This window comes from Melanostigma gelatinosum (assembly GCF_949748355.1).
Source record: "Melanostigma gelatinosum genome assembly, chromosome: 19".
NCBI lineage: Eukaryota > Metazoa > Chordata > Actinopteri > Perciformes > Zoarcidae > Melanostigma > Melanostigma gelatinosum.
The window spans coordinates 16246707-16258605 of record NC_136652.1 but is presented as its reverse complement, the minus strand read 5'-3'; the positions used below and the strand labels follow the sequence as shown (position 1 = coordinate 16258605).

General features: G+C 40.9%; 1 protein-coding gene across 1 annotated transcript; it reads left to right on the top strand.

Annotated features, from left to right (window-relative positions):
* Positions 1-407: 407 nt before the first annotated feature.
* Positions 408-6153, top strand: blk (BLK proto-oncogene, Src family tyrosine kinase). Its single transcript, XM_079290462.1, has 13 exons — positions 408-460; positions 621-717; positions 861-891; positions 1216-1306; positions 1422-1520; positions 1640-1743; positions 1872-2021; positions 2455-2607; positions 2711-2890; positions 3130-3206; positions 4015-4165; positions 5151-5282; positions 5472-6153. Exons 2-13 carry the CDS (start codon positions 622-624, stop codon positions 5672-5674), a joined length of 1467 nt encoding a protein of 488 aa, XP_079146588.1. The 5' UTR covers positions 408-460; position 621; the 3' UTR covers positions 5675-6153.
* The last annotated feature ends 5746 nt before the right edge of the window (positions 6154-11899 follow it).

Genomic DNA, 11899 nt, shown 5'->3' with positions numbered 1-11899 from the left:
CTTTGATTTAAGCATTAATCCATTCAGGTTATTCAACTGAAACAGGCTTCAATTGGCTCTTACGACTATTCTTCTAACTGTTTGGTTCAAGTGAAGTATAACCTTTTTTTTTGATCATCATCAATTTTCTTCACATAGATTCAGAAAGAGCGGTTATAAGTGCACCATAAATGAAAAACATGATGCTTTCACATTGACGTAAATAGTGAACTTCTGCTTGGGCCTGTCGCCAGTTATTTCTCTATTTTGAACTGTGACATGTTGATATGGCTGTGTCATAAACTATAAATGCAAATTATATCAGATGAGAACATGTTTTCCACTTCCTCCTATGAGAAGCGATTCATTTTGAACGCATTTGTGTAAAACTCAGCACAGGGCATGAACTCACACAGCGGGCCCGGCAGTGGGAGAAGAGGAGACGGAAAACAGTTCCAATAAGGCTCATCTGCTTTATCAGGTAAGAGCAGAGAAATGAACATGCTGAAACTATCTGGAGGCTCGTAGCAGCAACCGGTACTATTTGATCATTGTGCTACATTGTATTGTTCTATTACATTGAGTAAATATAGTTTAGTAATATGCAGTGTAACTGAAGAAGATTGCCATCATAAATGCAGGATGGGCTGCGCTGGCAGTGGCCAGAAACGAGTAAACGATGACACGTTCTACAAAGGAATACACAACTTTGAGGCCCCCAACTCGTCGAATCACATAGTAAGTAGACCATTGAAAGGAAAAGTTGAAAGTATAGTAATTTACTGTGAGTTGACACACCTTGCTTTATTTGCCAGTGTTTTTCATTGACTTACTGCACATTCTGAACAATACAAAAAATTATATTTTATTCTGTTCTTCAGGCACGAAGTGGAAACACCTATTTGGATAACGGTAATCACTCAACATAAACCACACGCCAACATTTCTACCCAAAAATATCAGGCCTGCGTTTATGCAGTCAACCGAGCAGAGACACATTACTCGAGTCCGAGTACATTTAGAGATTGAAATCTCGCTTCTGTTTCCTCTGTTCTCTTCTGGGGGAAAGATGAGATTGTAAACTTTGTTTTCATGACATGCAATGCAATAAACGATGCTGTACAGATGCTTTCGCTCTCTGCTTACACGATTAACTTATCTGTCAAAAGTAGCACCCAAAAAAAAAAAGCAAATAATAGCTCAAATATGAAATAACTTTGCTTTACTTGTCTTTAGATGAAGTGTTTGTGGCACAACATGACTTCACAGCGACCACCGCCAATGATCTACCTTTCAAAAAGGGAGACACACTTAAGGTTTTGCAACAGTAAGTGGCCTCGTCCTGTAGCCCCTAGAATGCAGTGTGTGTGTCCAGTAGCAGTGAAACAGATCACTTAGTGCTTCTAACCTGAATAAATGTAAACGATGTGCAACATTTGCAGAAACGGAGAATGGTGGGTGGCGAAATCATTGGCGACTGGACAGGAGGGCTTAATACCGTGCAATTATATTGCCAGAGCAGATTCAATGGAGGTGGAAAAGTAAGAGTCAATTTCATACATATAGCTATCAAAATCTAAATTTTATAAAATGTTAAAGACATTTGTATAGATTTTTAATTTGTTGCATTAAGTGTGTTTTGTGGTTATCTCTTCTGCAGATGGTTTTTCAGGCACATGAGTAGGAGAGAGACTGAACGACTGCTTTTAGTGCCTGGAAATAAACCGGGTGCCTTCCTAGTTCGAGAGAGTGAGACCTGTAAAGGTGACTGCCATCAATCTCTTCTTTTGTGACCACGGATCAGCCCTTCAGTGGCAAATTGAAAAACACGGGAATATGTCCAATTTCAAAACAACCTGCAACTGTATACGACCTATTTGTTTCCCGCTTAGGTTCCTTCTCACTGTCAGTCAGAGATTATGAGACAGAACAAGGAGATGTGGTAAAACACTACAAGATCCGCTGTTTGGACAAAGGTGGATACTACATCTCTCACTCCAACTCCTTCCCATCCCTACAGGAACTGGTCAATTACTACACTCGTGAGTAAAAGACTTTGATCAAAGCCGGCATCGTTTAAAAAGAAGCAGATCTGCGTACGCAGATACTTTTAAATGTTAATTTCTAATTAGCCACGATAAAACATACATCATGTGTTGATTTGCATGCAGGTTCGGTTCACTGCTGAGAATTACAAGACGAATGCGTTGACTTTGAGTTGAGGGGGGAAGTTAGACCCTTATGATGTGTGTGTTGTGCATTTCCTGTGTGAGAGCAGTGATGCACTTTCCACTCCTGTGACTAAACCACAAGATAAGAAGGTCAAATCTCTAGATTGGCTTCCAATGCACGGCAATTCACGAGAAAGACGTACACACATACAAGCTTTCAGCTCATCAGTAACTCAATTTAGCTGCGAAGGAAGTAGAAAAAAATGTTGCTTATTACATCCGCATGTTTCTTGTCTGGGTGCAGGTACGGCAGACGGTTTGTGCCAGCGGCTGTATGCTCCTTGTAAGGTTAAGGCACCCGAGCAGCCGTGGGCACACGACGAATGGGAGATTCCCAGGGACACCCTGAAAATGGTGAAGAAACTGGGGGCCGGGCAGTTTGGAGAAGTGTGGATGGGTGAGAGAAAGCTGACAGTTCATCTTGTCGTTGGAAATTTTTTTAGAACCCACGACGGTAGGCAACAGTGAGTGAAGTGGCGCTGTTTTCATTTCTACTGCAGGTTATTATAAGGATACCCAGAAGGTTGCTGTTAAGACCTTGAAGGAGGGAACGATGGAGCCCGAGGCCTTCCTGCAGGAGGCCAACCTGATGAAGCAGCTGCAGCATGAACGACTGGTGCGCCTCCACGCTGTGGTCACCATAGAACCCATTCTTATTGTCACTGAGTTCATGGTCAATGGTGAGACGAAGAGTTTTTTTATGATGACCGGTAGGTCTCTTCAATGGAGGGTGATGAATTGTGCTACAAATATGTGATGATTGTGATGATGAGGATGAGGATTGTATAAGAAAAAGTAGAAGAATTCTCACATTAGAGAAGCTGGGACCAGAGAAAACATTTGTCATTTTGCTTGATAAAAAAAAAAATGTAAGTTGATAAAGTGGTGATGAAGTTATCCTCCTTTTCTCATTTTGCAGGATGTCTTCTGGACTTTCTGAAATCAGACAAAGGACAAAAGCTAAAGATAAATAAGCTGATAGACATGTCAGCACAGGTGGGGAACCTGATTCTAATTGCACAATTTCAACAACATGATCACTTTGAATGTGCAGAATTGTATCTTGTATGTGGCCTTTTCATAGACCACACCGCTCAATGATACAATGAAAGCGTTTTCAATGCTTTTTAATTGCGTTTTTAATTTTTATAAATACAGGAATACTTTGTTTGCTGCTGCTGTTGTTTAACAACATATTTAATTCACAGATATTTTTATTCTCTGACAAAAACAAAATTGCCATCCTTCCTGCTGACCTCAAGGGCTATTTATACACACTATAGCTTCTCTTTTGAATCTGTTATAGTATGGTTCTTTGACACAAGTTATGATGTAAATACACGTGGAAACTGTCAGCAGCCGCTGTGTGGTTTCTGTGGTGGAGCTTTAGCTTGTCTGGCTTGAAACCCTCACGCTACGTCAATTATTGACATCCGGACAGGAAGTCATGCTATTTTTCCATTTACAGTGAGCTCCCTCAGAACTCTTTTGCCCCTCCAAAAAAAAGAAGGTCTTTTGACTTCCTGAGAGTTGGCACATCCTGTTAAACCCTCTTTGCTGTCTTTAAAATACATGCAAACAACTATTCATACACACATGCTGTTGCTGCACAACCTGTACTGATAAAATGAAACTTTATTTTATGGGTTCAGTGTGCTGTACAACAGATATGTTTCAAATTGTGTTATTCCCTTGGACAAATGAATGACCGACAGCTTCATTTCCTGACTTTGCATTTTATCTGATAATTCCTTAAAGACGCTTTTTTTTCTCCAATATTTCTCTCTTCTTCTCTATACGACAGGTAGCTGAAGGCATGGCGTACATCGAAAAGAAGCACTACATCCACCGAGATGTGCGTGCAGCCAACATTCTGGTCAGCGACGACCTGCACTGCAAGGTAGCAGACTTTGGCCTGGCCAGGATCATTGAGTCAGAATACACAGCTCAAGAAGGTGCAGTATGTGCAGTGTTTCCCCACTATAAATGCATCCAGTGCCGAAGCCAAGAGTATTTATAGAGTTTTTGATTAAAGTTTACATCCCTATCCCGGAACATGAAGGTATAAATTACATTAACAATAATTTGGCAGATGGTTTTGACCAAAGGGACTTACAATAAGTGCACTCAAACTCAAACGAAAATAGATTTAAGGGCAATCCTCTCTAATGAAGAGTTTAAAAGCCTTTTTTTTCATACATTTTGTTTTTAAAGAAACAAGATGGAAGAGCTAGCATGTGGCATAGACGTGAAATACTGTAACGTGTTTCTATGTTTTTTCTAGACTGCCTAAAATAAGGCCCAACAAGCCCAAACACCAAACATGTGTAACTTTTTACTGTGGAATATTAACCCTCCCCAAGTTGCTAAAACAATTCACAGAATAAAAATATCGAAGACCTCAGTGTCCTCAATGGTGGCTGTGGTCCTGAATGCATCATTTGAGTACCATGCACATCATCTCTGCTATTATTCACATGCTCAGATTCTCATGCAAACATCTGTCCTATGCTAAAGTGCAGATACACAGCTGTGGACGATATGGGTAAACTCTTCCATCATAGTATATGACATTTTATACCTTGATAGCAATGTACTGTATATTGTGATTACAGTATATATTTCATAAATGTATTTGAGAAAGAATTTGTTTACATCGTGATGTAGGGAATGTCTGTTTTTAATCCCTTGAATTCTGGCAATCATTGCCAGAAAAGCAGAGAGGTTAAAAACATTTACACCTCTGAATACATGTTACAGTAATATATCTGTGTTTAAATCTCTATTGTGTCAGGGTACATCTTGTCATATTACACCACATTAAGAGGTATAAACACACACACACACACACACACAAACACACACACACACAAACCTATTCTCTACAGTTCAGTAAAACAATTTCTTCTGCTTTGTTTTTACCCTCTTTCTGGCAACTAGGTGCCAAATTTCCCATCAAATGGACGGCTCCAGAGGCCATCAATTTTGGCACATTCACCATTAAATCGGATGTGTGGTCCTTTGGCATCCTGCTCACCGAGATAGTCACCTATGGAAGAATACCCTACCCAGGTACGAGAAATGTTTGTTTTTTTTACTTTGAAGAGAAAAATATCCTTAAGCTCAAATTAAATTGTATTATTTTGTTTAGAAATGCAAATGCTGCATTGTTGCTTTGCAACTAAGGAAATTGCAGAATATGATGAAAAAAAAATGATGATATTCTTATATGATGTTCTAAATATTATTTTTCTTAATCAGGAATGACCAACCCAGAGGTGATCAGGAGCCTGGACAAGTTGTACAGGATGCCGTGTCCAGACGGCTGCCCCAAGGAACTCTATGACATTATGCACATGTGCTGGAGGGAGAGGCCCGAGGAGCGGCCGACTTTTGAATTTCTGCAGAACACTCTCAACGACTTCTTTATCGCCACGGAGGGACAATATGAGATGCAGCCGTGATTAAATAAAAGGTTTCCTGTTGATAATCAGAAGACAGCAAAATGTTCTCAACAGCGATGTGGGACTTGAATGGATAGCGGATGAGCACCAACCAAAAGTCATACAGTTTGGTTTGTTTAAACATTTTAAATGGACACATATTTTAAGCCTTCATTTTGAGTGAATGTAAAAGCTATTCATAGCTTCATCTATCGAGAGCAGCTAAGAACATTTGAAACATTTTAAAGTCAGAAAGGATTCCGTTCTGATGTACGATGGATACGGAATTTGGAAATACAATTTCAGTACATGCATGATGTAAAAACGGCTTTTGGACCCGAGGAAGTCAAGTCGGCACAGGTAAAGGTCACAGATGAAACATTTGCTTGGTGCACAAACAAGCAGCCTGAGATTGCATGCACAATACTTTGCACTTTTTAAAATTCCTTCAGTCATTCAGCAGGTACATAAAAAAGGAGGCTTTTTAATGATAATTTATACTTGCATACATGTTCTTTAAATAAAAATATTTACTTTACTTCGAACTTTGGTTTGTTATTGTATTTCATGCCACTTGGTTTCATTAAAGTGCTTTAAAACATGTTCCACATGCACTTTAAATCAAAGTTTTAGAGGTTACAATAACTTTTTACTGAAATACTCTATCATGCACTTAAGTACGCTTTTTTAGCAGTGTCACATTATAAAGAAGACGGCACTCTGAGTGAGGCTTTGCATGCACAGGATGCCCCGTACAAACACAATAATCCCACTGAATAATCACTTCTGCAAACAAAATGAAAGTCTGGGATGTTCATTTTAGTTTAACTTGTGTTGAAAAAAATAGCAAATGGTGGAAAATGCAAGTGATGAGCGATAGCAACTCAAAGCTATAACACTAACTTTACGACAGGTTTGTGTGAGAGGCGAGTGCTGCCTCGAGGACGCTTTTAAAAGCAAGAGACTCTAAATTGCAGTGGTTTAGATCCTCTATAGCTAAACCATCCGTTGGGGCCCTGGACGGTATCTTGAAGATAAGACATAAGTGGAATGGCCGCAGCAGCCAGGAGTAAAACCCTGCCACTTCCTGAGACGACAGGAAACAGGAAGTGTGAGTCAGCATTCCTTAAATGCCACACAGCTAGAACAACCTCACATGCCACATTGGTTGAGGTCTTCACATTTTTGTGTGGTCAAACATCCGTTTGTTGTTTGGTGGTTGAGAAAACAGACTTTTATTTTTATTTTAATATAATATAATATCTACTGCAAGTAAGATGAAAAAAAACATATTCACCAACTCTCTATGAATCAAACGTAACGCGCAAGATGCACCATCATCACGGTAAGTGTTACCTGCCATAAGTCTAGAAATATTATTACTTATACTAATTGTCATTATGGAGTGACTTCATATTCATGCCACACTGGCCAGCAGCTTTCCTGTTGAATCATCAAAACAGCCTGTACCAGCGATTGCAAAGGCTTTTAAAAATGACACATCAACTTTGGAGAGTTTCCAACCGATACAGCAATAGGAGAGCTCTAAATCAGCATCACCAATTACAATAACTGCATGCAAGCATATTATAGCTTCCACTTTGGCAGTCTATTTCATATCAATATTCCTTATGAATGGAAGAAAAGACAGTTTAACGGCAGTTTGGGCAGTTTAGCACCTGCAGTTTACCTTAATTCATGAATTGTGGTTACTTTTATTTTCTTAATAAATAAAACAAATGTAAATGCGTACACATTAGTAAAAGAAAGTCTGAAATTTGAAATGCAGAAAATGAAAGTCATTACCATACTCCTGTCATGCTGCAGAGGTCAGTGTCACACAGTTTAACGTGGTGTGCTCTGCTGTGACCTGCAAAGAGACTGTTGTGCCACTAAAGACGTATGAAGGCAGCAGAATACTGGTCAAGTTCTGTCTATGACAGGAAATGAGGAGAGAGAGAGATGGAGTGACATGCAACCAAGCCTCTCAGTCGGATGAAAACTATTTTCCTTCAATGCAGTGTTTTCATTGACTACTGATGATGCAACATACGGCAGGGAAATGCATCCTAAAAACATACTGCACATCCTCAAACTAGATATATTTACACGTTTCTTGGTCACAGCTATGGTCACACATTCCTCGTAAATCGTATTTTGGTACCATCAAACCATCCAAAGGTGTTCAACTGTGTACAACCTCACATATCCTCTCCTGCATAGTGGTCTGATTCATTACAGCTCTGGTTTCTAACTACTGGGCCACACTGTGCACACACGGATCCTCTCACAGCTTCCTGTATTCATTAAGTCTTTATGTGTCTGTCTGGCTTTCTTTGCATGCAACAGGTGTTTTTTGGCGCTGGAAGACGTTTTAAGCCGAGCAAATGATTTGACAAACATGATTTCATTTAATGAAGAATACTGTAGATGTTTTGGGACGCAGCGACTATTTGTTCACAGTTTTTAAAAAGACACCCAACAGGCGGAGATCATTACAACATCTGTCTGTCAGCTGATGAACCGAGGGAACGGCCATTAATCACGTCTCACGCTGCCGTGGGTTGGATAAGCAGCCTCACCTTGAAAGAAGCCATAATGTTAACACAAGATGACAAGAGGGTAAAGGTTGGGAGGCCTAATCACCCTCTCCCCTCCTTCTGTTCATCACTGCTGCCTGAGAGAGAATAATGACGGGAAACGGCGGCTCATAGGTTGATGAGTGATCCCTGCAGAAGGCAACACGTCAGTAGCATCCACTGAGGGTAACCCGGCGATGTCCTCTGCGATGAAGACGAGCACATCGCCACAGATGAAAAGAGATGTGCTTTCATCTTCCAATATTGTTGCTGTTTTCAATGGCGTTCAATTGGGATTATGCTCCTCGTGAACATGTTTTCTCTCCTGGGCTTTGATGTCATTGTATTAATGGAGTCCATCAATCAAGAGTGTCTGGTCCAATAGATGCAATGGCTCTTGAAATGATGACAGAAGATGTATCCGAAACAATTTGCAAAATTAGCATTTGTAACATAACAAAAAGAGACGGATTTTGAGAGGGAAACTCTTTACTTTGCTGATGTTGTACACAGCTCTTCAGTAGGCTGATTAAATTCTCTCTTGTGGAATTTGAGGAAGCCATTCGTTCTAATGGAATTTACTTTGGAGAGGCCAAAACTAAAGCACACACTCAGTAATTTATGGAGGCCTGCTTACTTTTTGTCAGGGCGATTGGGAAAGATTTAGGAAACCATCTGCTAGATTGATATTTTCTCTGATATATACGAGTCTATGTCAATTAATTTACTGCCGGAAGCCTCAAAGCCATGACGTAGCAGGAACCCCCTCAAATGTATATCTGGTAATTGACCACCGTGGTTGTGGTCAATGATGAACCAAGGGCACCGGCAACTACAGGGAAATTTAATTATATGTGCATTGTTGCAGTAAAAAGTAGTGAAGGATACTGCTGCCAGCGGCTATAGCAGCTGACATTGATAATGTTGGGGAAATGGAGAGTGGGCGCGTCGGTAAGGACGGCATGATCAGCTGTAACTGTCCCGAGCTAGGCAGTGGGGCACATCCAGTAGCATGCACTAAAAGGCCCGGCTATGGAAACTAAGCACAGAGAAGCTCAGATTACACACACAGAGGGAGAGCGACTTCATTCTCTGGTCAGGTAGACATTACTCCACTATATTTACATTGCAAATATTTGTACGCTGCTATATGAATGTCCTGCATATCGTATGGAGAGCCTTCAAAGCATACACGATGCTTTTATCCTGTCATGCCATTTCACTTAATGGGGACCAATACTTAATGTCTTTATCCTCGAGCCAGGAAACCTTTTGGAGTGGACTCAGTGATGGAGCAAGGTCAGCCTTCGATCAAAGGGTCGGCGGTTTGATTCTCGGCTCCACTGGTCCATGTTGATTAACGCCAAATTGCTCCTGCAGTGTATGCATGGGTATGAATGGTTAGATAGAGTCCTGATGGTTGGCACCTTGCATGGCAGCCCCTGCCATCAGAGTATCAATGGGTGTGAATGGATGGATGATGACATGTAGTGTTAAAGTGCATTTGGCATTTATTATCCAGCTTAATGATTCAAATCGTATCCTGTAAGTACCTAAGAGTCATCAGGAGAATGGACAAAATGAACTATAACAGTCTAAGTCTGCAGTCCTATTAAATCCCTGCCATCTATCTGCGTTGTCATTAATTATCAGGTTATTTTACTGGGCACTGAACACCAAGCAATTAACATTGTGGGTCTCTCCTCCTGCCAGGTGAAGTTCATTTTGGTATATTTAACCTTTCCTCTTGTTAGAACATTTTTTAAATGAAAGGATGACTCAGGAATTCTGAGAAAAATGTGACGTAAAGCAGGTAAACCTTTAAAAAGGTCTCCTTCACATTTACGTGCATAATGTATTCATTAAAGACAAGCTCTTTAAGACACCACCTGCATGAAATCATTGTCATGTTCCAGTGTTTGAGATTAATCTGACACTCCAGTAATGGGAAGGTGACACATTCCTTAATGTAAAAATATCTGTTTCGGTATTCCAAAACCCGCACGGTGTGTGTGTTTCCAGGAGTGTAACGGTATCACACAAATAATCAGTCCCACATGGTGCTCCCCCACAGAGAGTGAAAATCCACCAATCGTGGAGAATTGTGTGTTTTTGCACATAGCCTGAATTCAATTAGCAGAACTCTGTGTTTTACCCGAATTACACACAACATGCTCTCCCTTGACGCAGTAAACAGCTGAGCAACAGCGGCTACATGGTGCAGTCAAGCAATTATGACGAGAACAAACAACTCAACCCAAAATTACAATGAAGCAGAATTGAAGTGCAGGACGCGTTGAGTGCTGCTGTGCAAAACTAAAAAGCCATACGCCTGAGTGCTGCTTGTATGGATCGTTTTGGCTCCATTGTACATAAGCCGTTCATTAAATTCCTTAAAGCACACTTTCCAGTGGGATTGAAGCGTTCGTTATATTTCCAAAATGCTCTTGTTTCCTTCATTGCTGCTATAAATCATTCCCAACAATTCATCTTCCACTTTGATCCATTATGAAATAATTTTAAAAATAAGAGGTACCTGCGTAAACCTCTAATTCCATAATTCTACAGCAGCTCTTTCTTCTGACTGCTTTTTGATCACGGTGGATTCTGATGCAACTGCAGAGAAAGTTATCTTAAAGATTTATTTTGACCAGGAGAAATATGCAGCAGAAAGATGCTGCCTCCATTCCTGCTCTTGGTGTTCATCAATATGTCGATTCATGTGAAACAATGAATCTGTTGTCTGTTGCCTTTTTCCAGTGATATAGTAGATGCTCTTTAGTGATGGAGTTGTTTTTTGACTTGAAAAAAGAGGTTGTATTCCATCAAGTTAGTAACTTACGACGCGTTTACATCCTCTCATACTTTTTCCTGGATTCGCTTGAACTGGTGATTAAAGTATTGCAAGAAATGCTGCACTTTGCACACGTTAGCTCATGTTACTAAAGATTGTGTGGTTAGTGCTACATCACTCTGCAGTACGTTTGCTTAATGTGAGAACACAGGAGGAAAATGGGCTGAATATAAAACACTTCATGCTCATTACATTTCCCACCACAAGTTAAATGAAGGAGAGCAACACTACAATACCACTGTTTGTGGTATTTTCTGGCAGCCACAGAAAACATTCTGTCTCGGGGAATGCCCCTCAAATGTCCCTGTCCGCTCTCTTAATATCATCACACCACCTTGTTGCTATACGTATTAGCTGCTGGTGTCGCTCGTGGAATATTATAGCAGCTGTGTTCCGGGTAGGCGTGTATATCCTGTCGCTGCTGCTGACACGTGGAACATTAATCATGGAATGCTGCGCGTGCACTTGAGGTGAAACGCAAAGTGTTAGAAACCTGCGGGTCATACGGGCTACTTTACCGGTAAAGGACTGCAGGAATTACCAACCCCGCGCGCGTGAATAAACAGCCGTAAACACTGAGCTGCGGAGCACGAGGGGGCGGTCTAACAACTTAGCCGCTGTCCATGGTGCTGAATCGGCACAGGGCTTTCCCTCAGTCTGCGAGGGGACCGACGAGCCTGTGAGCGTCATTTTATCGACGACCTGTTCGTACCTGCGCGCCCGGGGGATGATGGACGTCCACAGTTTCAGACACCACATTTAACTCGGACACGAGGACGAAGGACTTGTGGATTTAAAAAAGCAAGAAAAAAA

Coding starts and splice junctions, on each gene's coding strand:
- blk (XM_079290462.1), top strand. CDS start 622: ATGGGCTGCGCTGGCAGTGGCCAGAAACGAGTAAACGATGACACGTTC. Junction 2,022..2,454: donor ACTGGTCAATTACTACACTC/GTGAGTAAAAGA, acceptor GTCTGGGTGCAG/GTACGGCAGACGGTTTGTGC. Junction 3,207..4,014: donor TGATAGACATGTCAGCACAG/GTGGGGAACCTG, acceptor TCTATACGACAG/GTAGCTGAAGGCATGGCGTA.